General features: G+C 36.9%; 1 protein-coding gene across 1 annotated transcript in view; it reads left to right on the forward strand.

Moving 5' to 3' along the window:
* The window catches only part of carmil2 (capping protein regulator and myosin 1 linker 2), an 81,920-nt gene that overhangs the window by 29,541 nt on the left and 27,290 nt on the right, over positions 1–25,089 (forward strand). Inside the window, exons 10-31 of the mRNA XM_079826095.1 lie at positions 1,310–1,398; positions 1,504–1,598; positions 1,687–1,773; positions 1,862–1,971; positions 2,253–2,330; positions 2,551–2,627; positions 2,711–2,815; positions 7,019–7,088; positions 7,169–7,250; positions 12,924–13,020; positions 13,252–13,306; positions 14,029–14,201; positions 16,311–16,379; positions 16,471–16,564; positions 16,650–16,748; positions 16,862–16,990; positions 17,822–17,935; positions 18,082–18,254; positions 18,340–18,427; positions 18,523–18,615; positions 21,304–21,370; positions 24,132–24,526. Of these exons, the coding sequence (XP_079682221.1) occupies positions 1,310–1,398; positions 1,504–1,598; positions 1,687–1,773; positions 1,862–1,971; positions 2,253–2,330; positions 2,551–2,627; positions 2,711–2,815; positions 7,019–7,088; positions 7,169–7,250; positions 12,924–13,020; positions 13,252–13,306; positions 14,029–14,201; positions 16,311–16,379; positions 16,471–16,564; positions 16,650–16,748; positions 16,862–16,990; positions 17,822–17,935; positions 18,082–18,254; positions 18,340–18,427; positions 18,523–18,615; positions 21,304–21,370; positions 24,132–24,526 (2,439 nt within the window). The remainder of the gene's footprint in view (positions 1–1,309; positions 1,399–1,503; positions 1,599–1,686; positions 1,774–1,861; positions 1,972–2,252; positions 2,331–2,550; positions 2,628–2,710; positions 2,816–7,018; positions 7,089–7,168; positions 7,251–12,923; positions 13,021–13,251; positions 13,307–14,028; positions 14,202–16,310; positions 16,380–16,470; positions 16,565–16,649; positions 16,749–16,861; positions 16,991–17,821; positions 17,936–18,081; positions 18,255–18,339; positions 18,428–18,522; positions 18,616–21,303; positions 21,371–24,131; positions 24,527–25,089) is intronic.

Here is a 25,089-nt window from a genome sequence, read left to right on the forward strand (position 1 = left end):
ACTTTTGCTAGTTTAAAGGGTTAGTTCACCCAAAAATAAAAATTCTGTCATTAATTACTTACCCTCATGTCGTTCGACACCCGTAAGACCTCCGTTGATCTTCGGAACACAAATGAATATATTTTAGTTGAAATCTGATGGCTCTGAAAGGCCTCCATTGGCACAATGCACGGTTCACTCTCAAGACCCTTAAAAGGTACTAAAGACGTCGTTACAAAGTCTATCTCACTACAGTGGTTCTAAAATAACTTTATGAATCGGCGAGAATAGTTTTTGTGCACAAAAAACCCCTAAATAACGACTTATATAGTGATGACGATTTCAAAACAAGGCATCATGAAGCTTCGAAGCGTTATGAATCAGTGAGTCGAATCAGCAGTTTGGATCGCCAAATATCAGCAGTTTGGCGGTTTGACACGCGATCCGAATCATGATTCGACTCACTGATTCATAACGCTTCGAAGCTTCATGATGCCTTGTTTTGAAATCGTCATCACTATATAAGTCGTTATTTAGGGTTTTTTTGAGCACAAAAACTATTCTCGCCGATTCATAAAGATATTTTAGAACCACTGTAGTGAGATGGACTTTGTAACGACATCTTTAGTACCTTTTAAGGGTCTTGAGAGTGAACCGTGCATTGTGCCAATGGAGGCCTTTCAGAGCCATCAGATTTCAACTAAAAAATCTTCATTTGTGTTCCGAAGATCAACGGAGGTCTTACGGGTGTCGAACGACATGAGGGTAAGTAATTAATGACAGAATTTTCATTTTTGGGTGAACTAACCCTTTAACGATGAAAAAAACGGTCCGGGCACCAGGGGCATAGTCCAAAAAGGTTGTACCTAGTCTCTTAATGAGTCATGGGTGTGTTTTGGGCGTAACGCGCAATAAACCAATCCCCTTCCCCATTCCCTTTAAAAGCCAGTTGCGTTTGCCCAATGGCGGATTCACTATTTACATGGCGCGTCCTGTGTGTGTAATAAGCAGTGTTACGCGCGTTGTGCACCCGCCTATATGCACATATTACCAACGCGCTCTTTAAATAACACAAAAAATACTGCGCTGTTGTTGACTTAGACCAAGTTTTTGTTTGTCAATGGCACAGTCATTTTCAGTTGCCTCAAAATAGCAATGGAAGTGAAAATGGAAGTGAAAATGATAACTGTGTTAGGCTGAAATTAGCACAAAAAAAAAACATTTGCGTGTCGCAAGTGCCTGGTGTTGCACTGAGCCGGGTGTATGATAGGGCCCTTGGTGTGTCTGTTTGCCTCCAAAAGCATTGAGAACCTCTGCTCTTTGTTTTCAGACCCCTGATGTGCAGGAGCAGGTCCTCTATATGATCGCCCGGTCCTGTGCTCTGGAGGAGGTCAGCCTGGAGGCCAGCGGACTCAAAATGTGAGCTTAATCAAGGCCCTTGCACTTATGAAAAGTTAAACACATTTAACTAATTTCTGAGCGTTACTTTGGAGTAAGTTCACTTTTTTTGAATCCACAATGCAGGGATTTTGCTGTCAAGATGGCCTCCGCTCTTCGGGAGAGTTCTTCCTCTATTGTTCATGTCATCAACCTGTCTGTCAATGCTATAGAGGATAAAGGTTCTGATGCACATATTCTCTGTAATCTGAGATTAGGTTTCGCTCTCTTTACATTCTTCTGATGATTTCTCTGTTTATCTGCGCTCAGGTGTGATTGCTCTCAGTCAGAGTTTGGGCAAATTGTCCCGTGGCCTCAGTCAGCTTTACCTCTCCAAGGTCTCCATGTCCCCGAAAGGTGCAGTTTTTATCTTTTACTCCTTTTGTAATCCTTTTGTCCTTTAAGTCCTTTTGATTGCTTATTGAGGGTCTTTCTGTTACCCTAGGCCTCGGCTCTCTGGTTCAAGTTCTTCATCAAAGTACATCTCTCTGCAACACCCTGACCCACCTAGATCTGAGCGGAAACATCGGCTGCCTGGGCACAGAAGAGGCTGTGGTGAGTTTTAGAGAGCTGGTGGGATGTTATCTTCTGTATTAATGATCTGTTTCAGGACATTACCTTTTTGTTATGAGGGACTATAAACGTTGTCTGTTGCCATTAAATATTTGTGAGTATAAAAGCCATGTCTTGTTTTTGGAGGGGGGTTTCACATCGCTGCATATGTTTTTTGTCGCACAGGTTTTATTCATTGCCATCATTGCAAAATTGAGCAAAAAAGAGTGAATAGGAGAACAGGATGGCTTTGAAATCACATGCTTGTCTTGTCCTTCTTCTAGAGTCTCTTTAAGTTCCTGACTGCTCCAAATGCAGTTTCTCACCTGGACCTGAGCTACACAGACTGCCCCCTTGACACAGTGAGTCCCATCAGTTATATTCTACATGTTATTCGATTGCTCATTTTGTGGTGTAAAATGAATTAGGGAAGTTAAATGCTGACATATATAATATTCATCTAATATTAGCCCATGAGACTGGGAATAAGACGGTTTGTGCCCAAAAGCTGGGTAATTTTCACTTCGGTAAAGTATCTGAAGTACCCCTGACCTTTCTCTTTCTCTTTCTATTTCTCTCTAGCTGTTCGTGTCTCTGTCCGTCGGCTGCTGCACTACTTTGAGCTACCTCAACCTCTCCAGGAACACTTTTTCTCATAGGTGAGGCATCAAAAGTGACTTTATGAAGTGTAAGCATCTCTATACAGGCAGCATGTACATATTGATCTGTGTGGCTGTTCTAGGAAAGTACGAGAGGTCACTCGCAGTGTGAGGGATTTCTTTAGCAAGAGCACTGTGTTAAAATACGTGGGATTGGCTGGAACTAAACTACCTCCAGAGGCTCTCAGGTATGGGCTTTGTTCCAATTTTAACATGAATGTACTGTATGTTTTATAAGCTTAAAAACATCTCCTATGACAGGCCTTAAAGGGATGGTACAGCCAAAATTTTTTATTCTTTCATTAATTACTCACCCTTACTAACTCACAAGACTTTTGTTCGTCTTTGGAACACGAATGAAGATCTTCTTGACAAAATCTGAGAGCTTTCTGTCGCTCCATTGACAGCTACGTAACTGCGACTTTGATGCTTCAAAAAGTTGATAAAGAGATCGTAAAACTAATCCATATGAATTGAGCAGTTTAGTCCAAATTGATGAAAAGATTGAATTGAGGCTTTTATTCACATATAAACATTCATCAACTCACACATCAGTTGGTAAATGGAAGCTCAAGCATCTTCACTTGATGTGCGAGAATCAATGAGGTTCATTCTCATGTTACGCAGCACGTTTGAGTTTCCACAAGAACCAATGAGGTTAATTCTCATGTGTTACGCAGCACGTTTGAGTTTCCACAAGAACCAATGAGGTTAATTCTCATGTGTTACGCAGCACGCTTGATTTTCCACAAGAACCAATGAGGTTAATTCTCGTGTTACGCAGCACGCTTGATTTTCCACAAGAACCAATGAGGTTAATTCTCGTGTTACGCAGCACGCTTGATTTTCCACAAGAACCAATGAGGTTAATTCTCGTGTTACGCAGCACGTTTGAGTTTCCACAAGAACCAATGAGGTTAATTCTCGTGTTACGCAGCACGCTTGATAATCCACAAGAACCAATGAGGTTAATTCTCGTGTTATGCAGCACGTTTGAGTTTCCACAAGAACCAATGAGGTTAATTCTCATGTGTTACGCAGCACGTTTGAGTTTCCACAAGAACCAATGAGGTTAATTCTCATGTGTTACGCAGCACGCTTGATTTTCCACAAGAACCAATGAGGTTAATTCTCGTGTTACGCAGCACGCTTGATTTTCCACAAGAACCAATGAGGTTAATTCTCGTGTTACGCAGCACGTTTGAGTTTCCACAAGAACCAATGTGGTTAATTCTCGTGTTACGCAGCACGTTTGAGTTTCCACAAGAACCAATGAGGTTAATTCTCGTGTTACGCAGCACGTTTGAGTTTCCACAAGAACCAATGAGGTTAATTCTCGTGTTACGCAGCACGCTTGATAATCCACAAGAACCAATAAGGTTAATTCTCGTGTTATGCAGCACGTTTGAGTTTCCACAAGAACCAATGAGGTTAATTCTCGTGTTACGCAGCACGCTTGATAATCCACAAGAACCAATGAGGTAAATTCTTGTGTTACGCAGCACGTTTGAGTTTCCACAAGAACCAATGAGGTTAATTCTCGTGTTACGCAGCACGTTTGAGTTTCCACAAGAACCAAAGAGGTTCATTCTCATGTGTTACGCAGCACATTTGAGCTTCCACAAGAACCAATGAGGTTCATTCTCATGTGTTACACAGCACGTTTGAGTTTCCACAAGAACCAATGAGGTTCATTCTCATCTGTTACGCAGCACATTTGAGCTTCCACAAGAACCAATGAGGTTAATTCTCATGTGTTACACAGCACGTTTGAGCTTCAACAAGAACCAATAAGGTTCGTTCTCATGTGTTACGCAGCACATTCGAGTTTCCACAAGAACCAATGAGGTTAATTCGCATGTTATGCAGCACGTTTGAGCTTCAACAAGAACCAATGAGGTTCATTCTCATGTGTTATGCAGCACGTTTGAGCTTCCACAAGAACCAATGAGGTTCATTATCGTGTTACGCAACACATTTGAGTTTCCACAAGAACCAATGAGGTTAATTCTCGTGTTACGCAGCACGCTTGATTTTCCACAAGAACCAATGAGGTTAATTCTCGTGTTACGCAGCATGTTTGAGTTTCTACAAGAACCAATGAGGTTCATTCTCATGTGTTACGCAGCATGCTTGATTTTCCACAAGAACCAATGAGTTTAATTCTTGTGTTACGCAGCACACTTGATTTTCCACAAGAACCAATGAGGTTAATTCTCGTGTTACGCAGCACGTTTGAATTTCCAAAAGATCCAATGAGGTTAATTCTCGTGTTACGCAGTACGCTTGATTTTCCACAAGAACCAATGAGGTTAATTCTCGTGTTACGCAGCACGCTTGATAATCCACAAGAACCAATGAGGTTAATTCTCGTGTTACGCAGCACGCTTGATTTTCCACAAGAACCAATGAGGTTAATTCTCGTGTTACGCTGCACGCTTGAGTTTCCACAAGAACCAATGAGGTTCATTCTCATGTGTTACGCAGCACATTTGAGTTTCCACAAGAACCAATGAGGTTAATTCTCGTGTTACGCAGCACATTTGAGTTTCCACAAGAACCAATGAGGTTAATTCTCGTGTTACGCAGCACGTTTGAGTTTCCACAAGAACCAATGAGGTTAATTCTCGTGTTACGCAGCACGCTTGATAATCCACAAGAACCAATGAGGTTAATTCTCGTGTTATGCAGCACGTTTGAGTTTCCACAAGAACCAATGAGGTTAATTCTTGTGTTACGCAGCACGCTTGATAATCCACAAGAACCAATGAGGTAAATTCTTGTGTTACGCAGCACGTTTGAGTTTCCACAAGAACCAATGAGGTTAATTCTCGTGTTATGCAGCACGTTTGAGTTTCCACAAGAACCAAAGAGGTTCATTCTCGTGTTATGCAGCACATTTGAATTTCCACAAGAACCAATGAGGTTCATTCTCATGTGTTACGCAGCACATTTGAGCTTCCACAAGAACCAATGAGGTTCATTCTCATGTGTTACACAGCACGTTTGAGTTTCCACAAGAACCAATGAGGTTAATTCTCATGTGTTATGCAGCACGTTTGAGTTTCCACAAGAACCAATGAGGTTAATTCTCATGTGTTACACAGCACGTTTGAGCTTCAACAAGAACCAATAAGGTTCGTTCTCATGTGTTACGCAGCACATTCGAGTTTCCACAAGAACCAATGAGGTTCATTCGCATGTTATGCAGCACGTTTGAGCTTCAACAAGAACCAATGAGGTTCATTCTCATGTGTTATGCAGCACGTTTGAGCTTCCACAAGAACCAATGAGGTTCATTATCGTGTTACGCAACACATTTGAGTTTCCACAAGAACCAATGAGGTTAATTCTCGTGTTACGCAGCACGCTTGATTTTCCACAAGAACCAATGAGGTTAATTCTCGTGTTACGCAGCATGTTTGAGTTTCTACAAGAACCAATGAGGTTCATTCTCATGTGTTACGCAGCATGCTTGATTTTCCACAAGAACCAATGAGTTTAATTCTTGTGTTACGCAGCACACTTGATTTTCCACAAGAACCAATGAGGTTAATTCTCATGTTACGCAGCACGTTTGAATTTCCACAAGAACCAATGAGGCAAATTTTTGTGTGTTACGCAGCACGTTTGCACTTCCTCAAGAACCAATGAGGTTCATTCTTGTGTTATGCAGCACGTTTGAGATTCAGCAAGAACCAGGTTTGTTCTCGCGCGTCAAGCAGGTTCAGTTGAGCTTCTGTTTATGTTTGCTGATCAATGTTTAAATGTGAATAAAAGCCTAAATTCAATCTGTTCATCATATAAAATGATCCAGTCTCTTCAGAAATTTTGGACTAAACTTAAAATCATTCTAATATGCTGATTTGGTTTTCAAAAAACCTTACTTATTATTATCAATGTTGAAAACAGTTGTGCTGCCTATTTTTGTGGAAACCATGACAGATTTTTTCAGTATTCTTTGAGGAATAGAAAGTGTTGGGGACAACAGTTTAGGACCCCTGACCAGAGTCAGAGGTGCGATTAATTGAAAGAAAAAATTACTGAAAAATAGTTTGCAGTTTCATCAGCAGAAGCCAGCTTCAAGTCTCAAAAAGAGTTTGTGTATAACACAATTATACTTTTTTCGAGGTCTAGCTACATCATTACTGCAGGTTGAATGATTCTGATGGCTAAGAGAAAATAGATAGTCATAGTCAATTTCCATACATGGACTGATAATCTGAAGCATATCTCCATTGATCAACTGTTGACGCTTGCACCTCGGAATTAAGCCCGTTGTGACCTTCCAGGTCGGGAATAGGTGCCAGCTTGTCTGGAACAACAAGTCTGTGTGTGTCTGTAGTGTATTTTCTTTATCATTATTAATACCCAGTGTTGATGTTGTTTAGATTGTTACTACAGGGCTTGGCCACCAACACTCATCTATCTGAGCTGGAGCTTGACATCAGCTGCTGTGAGGTACACACACTGACACACACATCAAAGTATTGTATAAATATTTTCTTAAAATTGTGTGTGTGATGTTGTGGTACATGTAGCTGAGGTCGGCTGGAGCTCAGGTGATTCAGGAACATATCTTCGAGGCCAAGGCCATCCGCAGTCTGGATCTGTCTGACAACGGTACAGTAACCTATTTTATTCTCATTTACGGGCCCAGCACTTTATTAACCCCCCTTTATGCCTACCTCTTTATTTCTGTCAGATTTATTATATTGCTCTCACTGACGGTCTCTTTCACAACAGCACTAGAGGGGTCACAGGGTCTCTGCTTCCTTACAACGGGTTATAAATCATATCTGACTGATACATGGAGAGATGGAGGCATAAATTAATCTGGCTCGCTGTGTGTGTGTGCATTTGTCCTGTGCCTTTCAGAAAATCTCTTCTTTTCATAAGATTAGACAGAAGTAAATGGAGCGTTGTGTACATCTGCACAAAGACCTGATAATATTTGCGGACATTTACTGCATTTGGCATAGATTCTTTAGGGAAAATCTGTGGAATGGATTTAAAAGTGGAAAACTTAGCAGTACATTAAATATCTACACATTTTTCCTGACAATATTGACAATTTAACAGATCAAATGTTAAATATTTGAATGAATAATTCAAAGTAAATGTGTTAACAAAAGTGCAAGTTTCACATAGACGTCCATTGTAAGTGTTTTTATTACTGTACACATTTTCCTTTGTTTTTTTTAAACTGAGAGAAGTGAAATTCATTGTCTATGGTAATCAACAGCATGCCACAGATGCTGATGATAGAGCTTATCTTGTATTTAACCAGGAATATTCCTTAGTTCATTGTATGCTTGTAATATGAACTAGATATCTGCCTAATAGAAAATTAAATTATTTTGGATGTTTTCAACGGTTCTCGAAGCAATTAGTGTTGCTTTTCAAGGCAGTAGCTTGTGAAAATGTTGAACCCTGGGAGAAGATGGAATCAGGCCATGTTATTTTTATAACCCAAGAGGAGACGAAGCAAATATAGGCGATGTTGTATTGGCTTCATGAGGAGAAAGGCTCAACACATCAGTCAGAATAGCACATGACCCACTGGACTCACACTGTGTGACTGCAGGGCTATCATCACACCTGTCTGAACACATATACAAACACGCACACAAAGGAGGGAGAGAGAGGCTAGTGTCAATGTGAAAGAAGTGAGAGCGATATATTAATTATAAGAGGTGAAAACACACATGACTGGAGCACTGGAAATCATTTGACACTTGTAGTGATTATATGAAATGTTCTATAAACAATTTATGGAATTTGTATGGAATGGTATGCATAAAATGATCATAATTCCTTCAATATATAACTGAAATAACTGTTCTGAAATGCACTTGCACTCTGAAATACATTTCGAGTATTTACGTTAAGCAGTCCATATATGGACTTTCTAGTACTTATTTCTTAGATACAAGTACTTATTCAATTTGGTCAATAGTACAAGACTGCTGTAGGTGTTTTTAGTTATTTGGTGTTTTATATGTTATTGTTTTATGTTGTGTTATTTGTACTCATTTGATGTTTTGTTGTTCTGCACCCGCTTTTTACTGCCTCTTGGCCAGGTCGTCATTGTAAACGGGAACTTGTTCTCAACTGACTTACCTGGTTAAATAAATAAATTTTAATTTTCAATTTACATTTAAATGTATTCATTAGATACTAGAACTCATTCGTTCGAACTCATTTATTAGGTTCAAGTACTTATTCATTAGGTAGTTACTATAAGTACCTGTATTATTAAATACAAGTACTTATTTATTAGGCAGTAGTAAGTATTTAATATATACTAGTACTTATTCATTAGATACAAGTACTTATTGATTATATACTAGTACATATTTATTAGAGACAAGTACTTATTGATTAGATACTAGTACTTATTTATTAGAGACAAGTAATTATTGATTAGATACTAGTACTTATTTATAAGAGACAAGTAATTATTGATAAGATACTAGTACTTTTTAGATAATAGTACTTATTTATTAGAGACAAGTATTTATTGATCAGATACTAGTACTTATTAGATACTAGTACTTATTTATTAGAGACAAGTACTTATTGATTAGATACTGGTACTTATTTGTTAGAGACAAGTACTTATTGATTAGATACTAGTACATATTTATTAGAGACAAGTACTTATTGATTAGATACTAGTACTTATTTATTAGAGACAAGTACTTATTGATTAGATACTAGTACTTATTTATTAGAGACAAGTACTTATTGATTAGATACTAGTACTTATTTATTAGAGACAAGTACTTATTGATTATATATACTAGTACGTATTTATTAGAGACAAGTACTTATTGATTAGATACTAGTACTTATTTATTAGAGACAAGTAATTATTGATTATATATACTAGTACGTATTTATTAGAGACAAGTACTTATTGATTATATATACTAGTACGTATTTATTAGAGACAAGTACTTATTGATTAGATACTAGTACTTATTTATTAGAGACATGTAATTATTGATTAGATACTAGTACTTATTTATTAGAGACAAGTAATTATTGATTAGATACTAGTACTTATTAGATACTAGTACTTATTTATTAGAGACAAGTACTTATTGATTAGATACTAGTACTTATTTATTAGAGACAAGTACTTATTGATTAGATACTAGTACTTATTATATACCAGTACTTATTTATTAGAGACAAGTACTTATTGATTAGATACTAGTATTTATTTATTAGAGACAAGTATTTATTGATTAGATACTAGTACTTATTATATACTAGTACTTATTTATTAGAGACAAGTACTTATTGATTAGATACTGGTACGTATTTGTTAGAGACAAGTACTTATTGATTAGATACTAGTACGTATTTATTAGAGACAAGTACTTATTGATTAGATACTAGTATTTATTTATTAGAGACAAGTACTTATTGATTAGATACTAGTACTTATTAGATACTAGTACTTATTTATTAGATACTAGTACTTATTAGATACTAGTACTTATTTATTAGAGACAAGTACTTATTGATTAGATACTAGTATTTATTTATCAGAGACAAGTAATTATTACTTAGATACTAGTACTTATTAGATACTAGTACTTATTTATTACAGACAAGTACTTATTGATTAGATACTAGTACTTATTTATTAGAAACAAGTACTTATTGATTAGATATTAGTACTTATTTATTAGAGACAAGTACTTATTGATTAGATACTAGTACTTATTAGAGACAAGTACTTATTGATTAGATACTAGTATTTATTTATTAGAGACAAGTATTTATTGATTAGATACTAGTACTTATTATATACTAGTACTTATTTGTTAGAGACAAGTACTTATTGATTAGATACTAGTACGTATTTATTAGAGACAAGTACTTATTGATTAGATACTAGTATTTATTTATTAGAGACAAGTACTTATTGATTAGATACTAGTACTTATTAGATACTAGTACTTATTAGATACTAGTACTTATTTATTAGATACTAGTACTTATTAGATACTAGTACTTATTTATTAGAGACAAGTACTTATTGATTAGATACTAGTATTTATTTATCAGAGACAAGTAATTATTACTTAGATACTAGTACTTATTAGATACTAGTACTTATTTATTAGAGACAAGTACTTATTGATTAGATACTAGTACTTATTTATTAGAAACAAGTACTTATTGATTAGATATTAGTACTTATTTATTAGAGACAAGTACTTATTGATTAGATACTAGTACTTATTTATTAGAGACAAGTACTTATTGATTAGATACTAGTATTTATTTATAAGAGACAACTAATTATTGATTAGATACTAGTACTTATTAGATACTAGTACTTATTTATTAGAGACAAGTATTTATTGATTAGAAACTAGTACTTATTTATTAGAGACAAGTACTTATTGATTAGATACTTGTAATTATTCATTAGATACAAGTATTTATTCGTTAGGTACTAGTACTTATTTATTAGAGACAAGTACTTATTGATTAGATACTAGTAATTATTCATTAGATAAAAGTATTTATTGATTAGATACTAGTACTTGTTTATTAGAGACATGTACTTATTCATTAGATGCTAGTAATTATTCTTTAGATACAAGTATTTATTCATTAGGTACTAGTACTTATTAGATACAAGTACTTAATCAGGTACTAGTAAGTATTTAATAGATACTAGTACTTATTCATTAAATACTAGTTCTTATTTATTAGATACTTGTACTTATTATTAAATACAATTATGTATATATTAGATACTTGTACTTATTTATTAAATACAAGTACTTATTAATTAGGGTAAACATACCTATTAAGCTCATCAAAATCTACAATGAGACCTTTTAGTGCACTGGGTATTGGTTTGAGGACAAGAAGTTATGTTAAAATAAAATATGATTCTCTCACACAATATTATTTAATTTTATTTTAAATGACAAAAGCATTTAAATTAAGATATACATCATTAAATGCAAAAAGTCTGGCTGTGCTTAATGGGTACATGTTTGTCATCTCACAAAATGTTTTTTGGGGGAAATTCTTGTTTATTTTAAACAACATTGTTCAAACAGTGGCACCTTTTGAAACCGTTCCCGCATTCTTCTTCTTCCGCCATTGAAGTCTATGGCAGCCCATAGAACCGCTTGCGGCAAAGTTATGAAATTTGGCACACTCATAGAGAACAGTCCCAACATTAACCAAACCAATTTTGGAGTCTCTAAAACAATCCCTCTAGCGCCACCACCTGTCCAACAAACAGTGTTCTGCAGCACCTGTGCTATGTTGCTAAAACTATCTTTTGGATCGACTGTAATTATTTCCCACATCCAGGTTCCAGGTTATAATATGCAAATGTCTAAATATTAATCTCTTAATTTTGCAGTAAGAAGTTATACTTATCGAAAATAAAGGCTTAAACATCTAAAAAAATGCACATTTTAAGGGGCTACTACTCTTTTGGTGAAAGTTTTCAGACAGCTTTCAAAATGGCCGCCATACAGTGTGAACACATGAATACCCATATCACAGTGTGCAATGGTCTGATTAGCTTGAAATGACAGGAGGTATATAATAACAAACACATCAATTGGTTAAGACATCAAGTAGGATGATTAATTATTTTTTTCTTTTTATAATCTCAGCTCAAAGATTGTAGTGTGCTTAATGGGTACTTGAGCTTAATAGGTACGTTTACCTTAGATACTAGTTATTATTAGATATAAGTATGTATTTATTAGCTACTAGTTAGTAGATACTAGTACTTATTCATTAGATACTAGTAGGGGAGAGCGGGGCACAACCTAATGCTTTTTGACTTTCTCAGTTTGGGTAAATCCACTTGTGGTTTTACACACCTCAGGACACCGTTATACAGCATAGTTAAAAATAATAATAACAATAAAGCATTTCTGAGCATTGACTCTCAGTCATTATTCACCTTTTTCTCATGGTTTCTCAATAGGATTAATAAATGTATAGAATATAATAGTGTAGTTCTAATAGTGGCTCATTGTAACATTGACCCGTGTCTCGTGTCTTCTGCTGGTTAGATCTAAATTAAAGAACGATTTCAACTTTTACAGATATAAGATTCAAATAATATCAGATTTGTCTTATTTTAAATACACACAAAAAACAGAGATGAAAAATTTACTTAAGTAAGAAATGTACTTTTGCTTTGGTTGCGGAAGTCATAGAATGGCTAACATGACTAAATTAATATCAATAATAAAAACAAATAATTAATCATTTGATTTTTCTCTCTCTCAGGTTTTGAGAGCAATATGGTTACTTTAATTCTCTCCATTGGTCGCAGTCACTCTATTCGACACCTTTCAATCGGGCGCAATTTTGCCATGAAGTCTAGGTAAGTGCCGTGTGGTTTAGATGTTGATTATTCAAGTTTTTTTTAGATGATGTGTGTGATTGTTTGATAGGGGATTGTTTAGGAAACCTGTTCAATTTCTACATGGTTATGCTAATAGTGGAGCTGAAATTACACATTCAAAAATGTTATTGATCCACCTTTTAGTCACTCTCTCCCCCTATTCCTCCTTTTCTTTTCATTTATATGAGGCATATTTTCCTTTTCTCTCAGAGCTCTTACAGATGTGTTACACCGCCTTGTACAGCTAATTCAGGAGGAGGAGTGTGTGAGTACATCATTTGTAACATCAGAAACACTACACACAAACACACACACACACACTTTCCATTATTCAATTAGAATCAGGCCTCAGTCATATCATATCATATACAGTCAGCCTCTCCCAAATGATATGGGTATTACTGCAAAATTGGATCATGTCCCCCATCCACTATAGATGCGTACACCAGAACGTCCACCTACGGACCACAGCTCTCACATAACATTGAGAGTAGGCTGTCTTTGGCTCAATTCGCAGTGGATATTGGAATATGTGCTTCTGTGTGTTTTACGCCTGTAATTCTAGTACCACCAATAAAGAGAGAAGGTCCATAGAGACATCCCCCCACCTTATTCCTCCAGCAAGCCTTGAATTTTAATTATCCAGAATCCCTCTCCATCAAGGCACGCCCGTGCTCAGTAATTACACAAGCAGCTCTGACTCAAAGATAGGACTCATTAAAACAAACTCAACTTTATATAACTACATCCACATTAATAAGAGCATTTATGCTCTCCAAAGAATCAGCACTGGCCTCTCAGGCTCACAGCCCAACCTGCTCTTGATAGAAAATACTTGATCTTAATGAGACTTACCGCCAAAGGTTAATGACTCCATAAAATGAGAATGTAAGTTCAATGGAACTTGATAAAGAAAATGTATGATAGCTGTCTTATATGAATTTTAGTGTGATAGTGACCTTTCACTTTCTTTTTCACACTTTTTAGCCACTGGAGTCTCTCTCTGTATGTGACTCAAAGTTGAAAACAGGTACCACCATCCTCATCAACAGCCTGGGAAGCAACGTCAGCCTTTCCAAGATTGATATCAGCGGAAATTGTATAGGAGACACAGGAGCAAAGATGCTAGCAAAGGCCCTCATGATCAACACCAAGCTAAAGTAATTTTACATGCACACATGGTGACTTGCAGCTTTTTTGCAGAATCGGACATGTTCCTGGATCATTGTTCTTGTCAACCAGACAGAATTCATAGTTAGGTTAAGGTTAGTGATGGGGTTAGGGCTATGTCTGATCTTTTTTCAGGATCAGTTTTATACAATATCATGATCGCCTTCATTTCGCATGAAGGTTGTGCTGTTAACACTTTACAATAAGGTCTCATTTGTTAACATTAGTCAGTGCATTAACTAACATGAACTAACAATGAGTACATGTAATTTTACAGCATTTATTAACCTTTGTTAATGTTACTTCTTCTTTTATATCAAAATCCTCCAAAATTTCTCGTTTTAGATTTCTAATTCATGACCGGTGTTTTGTTTTGATCAATCTTCTGCTCTTCATCAATACGTCATGTGTCGGGTCAGAGGTCACTCTTCCGCCGGAACAAGACTCGCATACAGCTGTTACCGGAAGCCAGTAATTGGGGGCCAAGCACCAAAGGTGCGAAGGCACCTTTTGAAACCGTTCCCGCATTCTTCTTCTTCCGCCATTGAAGTCTATGGCAACCCATAGAACCGCTTGTGGGAAAGTTATGAAATTTGGCACACTCATAGAGGACAGTCCAAACATTAACCAAACCAATTTTGGACGCTCTAAAACATCCCTCTAGCGCCACCACCTGTCCAAATTTTGACTCATGTTTATGCTAATAACTTTTGAAACAAAATGATTATTATTTTTATTCCTTGGCTCAAGTCCATTCGATTGCACCCTATGACGTCATTTTCCGTCGTGAAAATTTTCCCGCCATTTTGAATTTTCAGAAAAACCTACTTTTGCGAAATTGTCCTAGACGGTTCGTCCGATTTGCACCCAAATTTAACCAGATCATCTACAGACCATGCTGACAAAAAGTTATGGAATTCAAGTTGATTCGTCAAATCGTTTTCGATAAACGCGCCAACAAATTTTATGCAGTGGTTGCGAAAATGCACTTAAGACTATATCTTCGCAACACTTTATTGTATTCAAACCAAACTTGGTACATGTCATCACAAGCATGACTTGAGGCAACATGCAGCGTTTCGTCGCAGCGCCACCTACTGGTCCGGAGATATGAAAAATTGCTATTTTTGCTTATAACTTCTGAACCATTTGTCCATAAAAGTGGTCTCGTTAGATTCGGGACGTCATGCAGAGTCGCCTGATATCCAATTTTACCATATCGGCCATATTGGCTGTCGGCCATTTTGAATTATGTGCTAAAATGCTGTATTTTATGAACGCATGAACGGATTGTTACGAAACTCGGTATGGGTCATCACCACGATACCCTGAAGGAGCCTGAGAAATTTCGAAACAGCGCCACCTATTGGATTTTTTTTTTCAAATGCTTATTACTTTGGGTGTGATTGACTTATTTTCATGGGAGTAACTTTTTTTGTCTCCTGAATCCTTGCTGAGTCCAACGATACCAGACTTGCCAGGTTTCGGCATATGGTTTGTGCAGTGTTGTAATTTAGCGCTTCAAAAACATTAGCTGATATCTTCAAAACCGCTAGTCCGATCGAGACAAAACCAGCGTCAGAAGTTCAAAAACATAGGTTGATAGCTATACGCTAATACCCAAATGTCAAAATATTGATAGTAAGGGGGAGTAAAATCCAATCCAAGTCAGGTGTCAGTCATTTTTTACGCGTTTTTTTTCATATTTGTCTATAACTTCCAGTCATTTTGGCATGTCTTGTCTTCTTCTTTGCGCTTGGCCCCGATAATAGCTGCTTGTTATAGTTGAAGTTATAAATATGGATATTTTTCGTACAAAAATGCATCACCTCGCTTCAGAAGGCCTTTTTTAACCCCTGGAGCCGTATGGATTACTTTTATGATGGATGGATGGATGCACTTTTTGAATATAACTGGCTGAAAGAAGAGAGTCAAATTAACCTAGGATGGCTTGAGTGTGAGTAAATGATGGAATCATTTTTGGGGTGAACTAACCCCTTAAGATTAACATTAGCTAAGACTAATGAATGCTGTAGAAGTAATGTCAACAAATGAAACCTTATTATAAAATGTCCCTGTTCTGCCTTGTTTTCTGACAGAACGCTGGTTTGGGACCGGAACAATGTGACTGCTGGTGGATTTATGGATGTGGCCAATGCCATGGAAAAGTGAGAATAACCCACAGACCTACAGGGTTTTTTCAGTGACTTGTATTTGTTAAAAAATGTGTATTTCTTGTTTCTTTGTGTGTTCAAATAGGAACTTGACACTACAGAACATGTCCATTCCTGTGAGTGATATTCTTCAAGCCTGTCGAAATACCCCAGAGAAGACGGAGGAGGCTTTACAGAAAGTTAGTTCTCATTTACAGTACTATAGAAAGCAGAGAACAGATGATGATAAGATATAACTGACTCTTTTTGTATGCGTATATGTAGATCCAGGCTTTTTTATGCAGGAACAATCAAAGACAGTGTGCAACGGGTGAGGAAATGTGTCACCTGCAGCATGGATTGAAGACCACTCGCTCTGAAAAGGTTTGCCTGGATATATTCTTCCTATATGCCACTTTAATTATTACAGCCTGTGATATAGTAGACTGTAATACATACTAATGAGAATGTGTCTGTCTCTTTCTCTTTGTGCTCAGTTAGTGCAGGATCTCTGTAAAAAACTACAGGAAAGTGTGCATCCTTTAACCTGCTATAATATACAAGAGGTGCAGTCGGACATTTTGCTGGCAGAGGAAGCGCTTCAACATGCAAAGACAGCCATTAGTGTATGAGATTACACATCTACATGGTTTGCAATATTACAGATTCAAAATCTGATAATTTTATACTCTACTGTTCAAAAGCTTGAAATCGCTGAGAGTTTTTGAATGTTTAGTGCTCACCAAGACTGCATTTATTTGATCAAAACTCCAGTAAAAACAGAAATATTATGAAATATTCTTAATTTTTGAAATAACTGCATTCTATTTGAATATATTTAAAATGTAATTCATTCCTGTGATGGCAAAGCTGAATTTTCAGCATCGTTACTCCGGTCTTCAGTGTCACATGATCCTTCAGAAATCATTCTAATAGGCTGATTTGGTGCTCAAGAAATGTGTCTTACTATAATCAATGTTCAAACAGTTATACAGTTATTTCAGTATTCTTTAATGAGTAAAATGTTTGATATGAAACATAAATCTTTTGTAGCATTGTAAATGTTTTTACTGTCAGTTTTGATCAGTTTTACAGTCCTAATTTCTTCTTTAAAAAAAAAAACATTCTCGCCAAGCTTTTAACAGTAGTTAGTGTACGAGTCATTCCTGTTATGCAGTACTATTTGAACTATTTAAAAAATGTGTGTACTATAACAAAGTACACCAGATTTCAGAAATGTATGTGATCATGTATTTATATGATTAAAAAAATTGAGAATTAAGCTTTACAACTTAAAGTTATAGAATATGTAACATGAAATATAAAGACACATGTGATGAGGACATTAAAAATGCACTGCATAGTAGTAATGACCGATATATTTCCTGTTTTACATCTCTATAGCAATGTAATGATGCCCTCACTTGTGATGTTTGACATTTGGCCTTGCCTCTCAGTCTTTTGCAGGACTCTATGAATTGGGCAGAGCGCCCTCCAGTGGTCGCATGCTGAAATGCATCCTCAATGACGCAGCTACAGCCCTGAGGAGTGAGATCACTGAGGAAATCCAGGTGAAGTTTAGTCATGTTTTTTGGGTGTGTGTTTGCATACAGAACTCTCTGTTGAGTCTGCTATGTTGTGCGGATTGCTTTAGTGGAGGTCACTGTAATTCAATGGCAGTAGAAATCAGATTTTTTTTTTTTGTTGGTTTGTGCAGGAACTGGCTACGGCAATGCTGCAGTCTTCCCAGCTGACCTGCCCCAGAGTCGTCCAGAGGTCAAGTGTCAGCGAACAGCTGGCAGATCGTGTGGCCAAGAAGACGCGTCAGGCTGCACGCTTCATTCAAAACACAATGCAAGAGGCAGAGAACAGCATCAAAAGCAAGCTCAGGTGGGACGCACATCACTATATAAACTCTTAACTAATATATGAATATAAATTTTACTCTGTGCTCCCCTCTCTCAATCTTTCTCAGTGAACTGAAACTATCTGTCAGTGTCTCACTGGTGGAAAGTATAATTGATGAAGTTCTTCAGGATTTGTCGGTGGCTCAGGAGAAGCTGGTGAGTGTTTGCGTTTATGATTGTGTATATTGTGCACATGGGAATTGTGTGTGTGTGCATGTATGACATACAACATATGTCTCTCTTGCTTTCAGGACAAGCATATGAGGGAGTTTTCCCAGTCCACCAATATCAAGGCCAATGTTCCTCAGCTCAGAGTGATGGAGCATGAATTCCCTACAGATGATGTGAGGACAGAGCATGTCTGCTCGATTTGATTTTAGCATTTTGATCCACCACTTATTCATGACTAACATACTAGGCCTGTCACGATAACTACTTTTTGTTTCGCGATATATCGTCCCAGAAATAATTGCGATAAACGATATTGTCATTTTAAGACTATTTTATGCCACTGAATATATAATCCTAATATAACAGCATAATAAGGCAAGTAGACCTACACACTTCCAAATGACAACCTTTTAATTATTTAGATCATGGAAATTGTAAAAAATATATTATCCCAAATAAAAAAAGGAATAAATAGTAAATAAACATTTTCCCTTGTGAAACGGCTTTAATACACGTCATTCTGCGTTGACATTTATATGTGCACCAGAACGGGATTACGGCTTTGAAATCGAGTCCATTTGGGCTTATTCTTCCAAACTGTCAGTAGTGGTCAGGAAAACACTATAACGCCTCAAATGGCATCTTTTTTACACCTGTCGATAACCGCTCTGTGCCCGAGAACCACTTTCGTCTCCGTCACGGAAAACATACAAGATGACGGCACAATCGAGTAAAATGTTGGTGACATTCATTATCATGTAAACATAATGGGCGATATATTGCTTCACAAAAATGTATTGAGGTCATGTACATATATTGTGCGATATATCAATATATTGATTATTGCGACAGGCCTATAACATACACTAACTCTCAAAAGTTTGGGGACAGAATTCTTTTTTGAAAGAAATTAAGGTACACTATGTAACTTTTGTCCCTCTAGCGGTAAAAACAAAACAAAACTGCATGCTTTTTGTAGAAGAACGTTATTTTGGTTGTGCTTCGGCTCTGCGTGACTGTGCAGATGATTATGGTTATCTTCTGCTCATAAATCATTCACTACTAGGCTTAAGAGATATAACCAGTTTAGATGGAAAGGATCTCAAGCTGACTAGCTGAAGACATTACTGTAGCTTTACCCATTAATAGACACTGTCCTTGAAAATAAATTCCAGCACTGCGCTACAACAATCATAATGAAATGACCCTTCACAATAGATAATGCTTTACAATGAACTCTATTAGAGAGCTACATATGGCAATTTATCTGTTAATACATTACTCACCTGTTGAGTAATAAAAACAGCATCTCCACGTCGCCTTTACAAAATTTCAAATCCTTCAGTTTTTGCTACCTCTGAAAAGCCAAGCCGATGTTGGTTCTCGGTTTATTACGAGCTCTGTCACATTCTCATTTTGCCAGCAGACTCTCGTATATTCTTCTTTTTTTTTTAAACGGGTGATTCCCTGTAGATTCGAGATTGAACATGCTCCATTATCAACCTTCACACCAACTAACCTATGGGTCTCCCACACCAGACATGCCTCAAAGTAGCTGGAGAGACTTTTCTCTATTGATAGATATAATGAAAACACTCAATTTCAAGTGAAAACCATCTTGTGAAATATAAACACTTATAATAGGTTTACCATAGTGAATCAGGGTAAGACAAAAACATGTTTTGGAAGAATGATTGATTCATGTATTGACTCATCAATTTAGTTAATTTTGAACAAAAAAGTTACATAGTGTACCTTTAAACAAATATGCATTGCATTTTTCAAAAGTGGTGGTAATTTATTTCAAATAAATGCTGAACTTTTGAACTTTCTATTCATCTAAGAATCCTGGAAAAAATGACAGATTCCACAAAATATTAAGCAGCCATTTTCAACATTAATAATTATACGAAATGTTCTTGAGCACCACATCAAGATATTAGAAGGATTTCTGAATGCGACACTGAAGACTGGATTAATGCCTGTTATTATTTAGTTAGTATTTAGCTTTGTCATCACAGGAATACATTTAATTTTAAATATATTAAAATAGAAGAATTTAAAAAATAAAAATAATATTTCACGATATTACAGTTTTTACTGTTTTTTAATCAAATATATACAACCTCGGGGCATAAAAGATTTGTTTTTAAAAATATAAAAATATCTCTGAGTGCAAGTAAATTATAAAGCACAAAGTATTTTAAAATCACAAAGTAACACACAGCCTTGTGTGTATTATTGTTTTAGAAAATGGCATAATAATAATAAAACATTATAGTTAATATTTGAGTGTTTACAGTTACCATGGCCCAGTAACAGCACTGCACAATATTTAGTGGGGTCTAAAAGTCTGACACAACTAATTAAAAGTATTTTATTTTGTATGTTTCTAATTGAAATGACAAATTATATAAGCATAACAATTTGAGTAAAAAGTACCATTTATTTGAATTTCATAATTTCTTAGTAATTTATGATAATCTTCTCCAACATGATTTGAGAATGACCCAAAGAGCATGTTGTGCGTCACTGAAGGCAAGAACATCTGAACATAAATAATAGAATTAGTAATATTTCTTCTTTTTTTCATAACGTTTTTGTTTTATTTAATATTCAGACCCCACTTTTGCAATTCAATTGCTGTGCAATTACAGGTGTGCTTTTATCAGCTGTGCTTTCAACACAGCTCATCCAATCAGAATTTAGAGTTTATCTGTTTTAGAATTTAATAATAATAATAATATGTTTAATTTATATGGAGCCTTTCCCACCCTCAAGGACAATTTGAACTCCTTTATAAATTCAAGTTGTTGCTGTAATGTGAAGTGAGAGTTTGATTGCCGTTTTTCTTTTCATAGTACGTCCCCGTCATCTGGAGGAACAGCTTCCACTCCCGTAGCATCCGTCCCGCCCCTTCCATCAAAAGTAAGTCCCTTGTGTCTTGATGCCGACAAGTGCTTCTTTCCATCTTTCCCATTTGTCTTTGCTTTTGCACTCCTAAATCAAATGTGATTGGGTGTAGCTTACACTTGTGACACCATAGCTGCATGTTACTTAAAAGCTGATTGGCTGTAAAAAAAAAACCTGGCACCCCACCCCACATCTGTTGAGGTCAGAGGTCTGTTTAATTATGCATTCATCAAAGATGTCAGAACAGGAGGGGTTAAAGTCTTGTCATTGCTCTTATCTGAACAAAACCAAATCAAATGTACTGTCAGTGTCTCGGTAGACACTTGACTTTTCCTTATCATATATTTTAGTAATCATAATAAATTAGGCATCATTTGAAAGCTTAAACACTGAAAGTTCATGAAATTGGACATTGCGCTACCATGAAAACGGTACTTTAACACAATTTTAAACTTTAAATTTGGAATACAACTTAGTTAGATGCACAACTTATTTTTGAAAAATATATATTTGTATTAAATTAAAAAATGTTTAGTATTATGTTTAGTTCAGCGTTTGCTTTACAGTAACCTTAAACTTCTATAACTGTTTTACCCTTTTTTTGGTAACACTATTTTGATGGTCCCTTTTGAACATTCTGTTGAATATAAGTAACTTTGCAACTACATGTCAACTAACACTCAGCAGAGTATTAGTAGACTGTCTGTTTAATATCTGATAACGCTTTATTATGATGGATTCTACTGACTGTAAGTAACTTTGCAAACACCCCTGCTAGTCTACTAATACTCTAACACTAATGAGAGTTAGTAGTCGTGTAGGTGTAACGTTACTTATAGTCAACAGAATGTGTTAAAGGGAACATCAAATTAAAGTGAACCCCTTTTTTAAAGTGCTTTCACTTCTGCATGACCTGCTGAGTGTCTTCTTTAAAAAGAGACCTTTATTCCAAATCATTCATGTATTACAACCATCTATGCTCAAAAAGGGGGGTGACGGTTGAAAGGATATGGTCAGGCAGATCTCATTCGATGCCAACCTTTACCATAGCACTTGTAAACTGATTTAATGAGCCCAATGTGTGATCAACTGCTATTGAGTGTGTATGTGATTCAGTATTTACTGTAGGAGTACTATAGTGCACATGAAATCAAAAGCGTGCTTTGTTGTTTGAAGTCCTGGCTGTGAGAGCGGGATCCCCCTCTCATGGGATTTCCCCTCCCTGTCTAATTGGTTGTCTATCTGTGGTGTGTGTGTTTGAGCCTGAGACAGCGGGGGGTTTGATTTTGGGAGGTCCCACCCTGTCTCTACTATATATAATCAGCTGTGTAACACACTGCTGGCAGCAGCTAACTGGAGCATAGCCCTGTTACTCTCACACCACTGAGCCCCTCAGACAGGGAGGGGGGCCACCCGCTTACAACCATGACACAACCCCTCCCCCAGTCCCACACCCTTCTTTTCCTCTGCTCTTTTGTGTGTACCTGTCCTCTTTTTCTCATTCCAGTCACATTTAACCCCAAGATAAATCGGATGAAGAAATTATGATTTGCTTAAAGAAAATGAAGCTTGTTTTTAGGACAATTTTTTGGGGGGGTATTGTGATATTTTTACTATCATTACTGTAATACCAAAACCTAATTTATGCATTTGGTTTTTTTTAAAGATAAAAAGTGACAGCAAAGACATTTATTATGTCACAAAATAATTATTTTTCAAATAAATTCTGTTCTTTTACACTTTCGATTCATCAAATAACCCCAAAAGAAAATTCCACATAAATATTAAGCAGCACAACTGTTTCCACAATAATATTAACAAGAGCACCACATCAGCATATTACAATGATTTCTGAAGGATCATATGTCAATGGCTGCTGCATAGGTATAAATAGTTGCATTTTAACAGTTTTTATTTTAATAGTATATCACAATTTTTCTATTTTTTTTACTGTATTTCTGATCAAATAAATGCGGCATTGCCAAGAGGCTTACCTTTTTTGTGTGTATATATATATATATATATATATATATATATATATATATATATATATATATATATATATATATATATATATATATATATATATATATATATATATATATATATATATATATATATATATATATATATATATATATATATATATATATATAATATTTAAACTTGTATGTTAACAGTTTGGTAGTATTTGTTTTTTTTTTACTGGCTAATTGAGTATAAATGTATTTAAGTGTCTGTTATTATTGTAATACAGTAAAAATATTACAGTAATGAAAATCGCCACTGAGAATAATGAAGAATCCGAAAAGTACTACAGTAAAAATGTGTGGGGGAACTGCTTAATTGTCACATAAATAATGTCAAAAATCCGTAATCCTCTTAAATTAGACTTGATTTTCTATATGCAAACTATAATTATAAATAAATGATACTTTTTTAATTGATTATTGATTTTGGGCTTTCTAGACATGTTTTTGTGAGATTCCCGGGCAGCCTGCATCTGTCATGTGGATATCCTGAACCTTTCGTGTTATCTAGCTTTATCTTCCCCCTTGCTTTTTCCTGCCTTTTTTCCGCTGTTCTTTTATGCTTCCTCTCGTATCCTCTGCTGCATTTCTGCAGATCCATCGGTCCCTCCTTCACTCTCGATCTATCTCGATCTATTTCTTCCTCTCTATGTAGATACACACATCATACAGGCTTCAGTCTCACCCCTCCCTCGCTATCTCCCTCTGTTGTCCCTTATTTCCTTCCTCCCTCTCTCTCTCTGCAGGTTTGTTAGATGTGGAGGGGGAACAGCAGGCGCGTGCGGCCACACATCCCCAGCAGGAGGTAGAGGAGAGAGGAGGGGGAGGGCCTCAGGTCTCCAGGGTAGGAACGGAGGAGAGGAGGCGGGCCCTGTCGTTGTCGTTGGCGACGGGGCTGTCAGTCACCGCGGCAGGCCAGCTGAAGCCAGGAAGCCCCTCCTACTCAGGGAGAGAGGCGGATGCTGCTGCCGCTCCCGCTGCTGCTGCTGCCGCTCTTAGCAACAGAGAGCCCCGGCGCTCGGAGCCTGCACCTCCTCAGCCCCCTATGGACCTGCCCATCGAAGGCCACACACTGAGGCACTACACCAGCTCCAGGCCCAGACCCAACCGTCGGAACAGGAAGCCTCCCAGCAAGCCGCAGGTAAGACGGGAGCACGGCCGCCCGGGAGGGTCGGGGACCGAGAAGAAAGGAGCATGGGAAGGGTTTTGAGAGGCTGAGATGGGGACGATGCTGGTGGAGGGAGAGGGGGAGGGAGGCTGCTTTCTGACGGCACTGCTCAGGTTGATTCATCCGCAGCAACCCAGGCTTTCTCTCCCACCGTCTCCTCCACTACATCTTCTCATTTTTTCCTTTCTCTCGCTCACAGTTTGCAGCGCTCAGGGACAGGGTGCCGCTGTGGTGGGTTGAGATTTTTTGGGTGTGTATCCTCCACTGCCATTTTCAGGCAGTGTGTGTGCCGTCGTGTTTGTGAAGCTCAGCTGGGCGGTGTGTGTATGCTGTCAGAAAGGGGCACAGTATCTGTCCACTGATTATTGCCGTTTGAGCTTGGTGTGACTGCTGTAGCATCTCAATTATTAATGTTCCCAGATCAAGGAGGGTTTTTCCCTTTCTTTTCGCACCCTCTTTTCTGTCATCAGGAATGGAGGATCCCTCTGTTCGTGGCATTCCCAAGGTGTGGGATCAAAATCTGTTCAATCTATTCG

Source organism: Gobio gobio (assembly GCF_949357685.1).
Source record: "Gobio gobio genome assembly, chromosome: 9".
Classification (NCBI taxonomy): Eukaryota; Metazoa; Chordata; class Actinopteri; order Cypriniformes; family Gobionidae; genus Gobio; species Gobio gobio.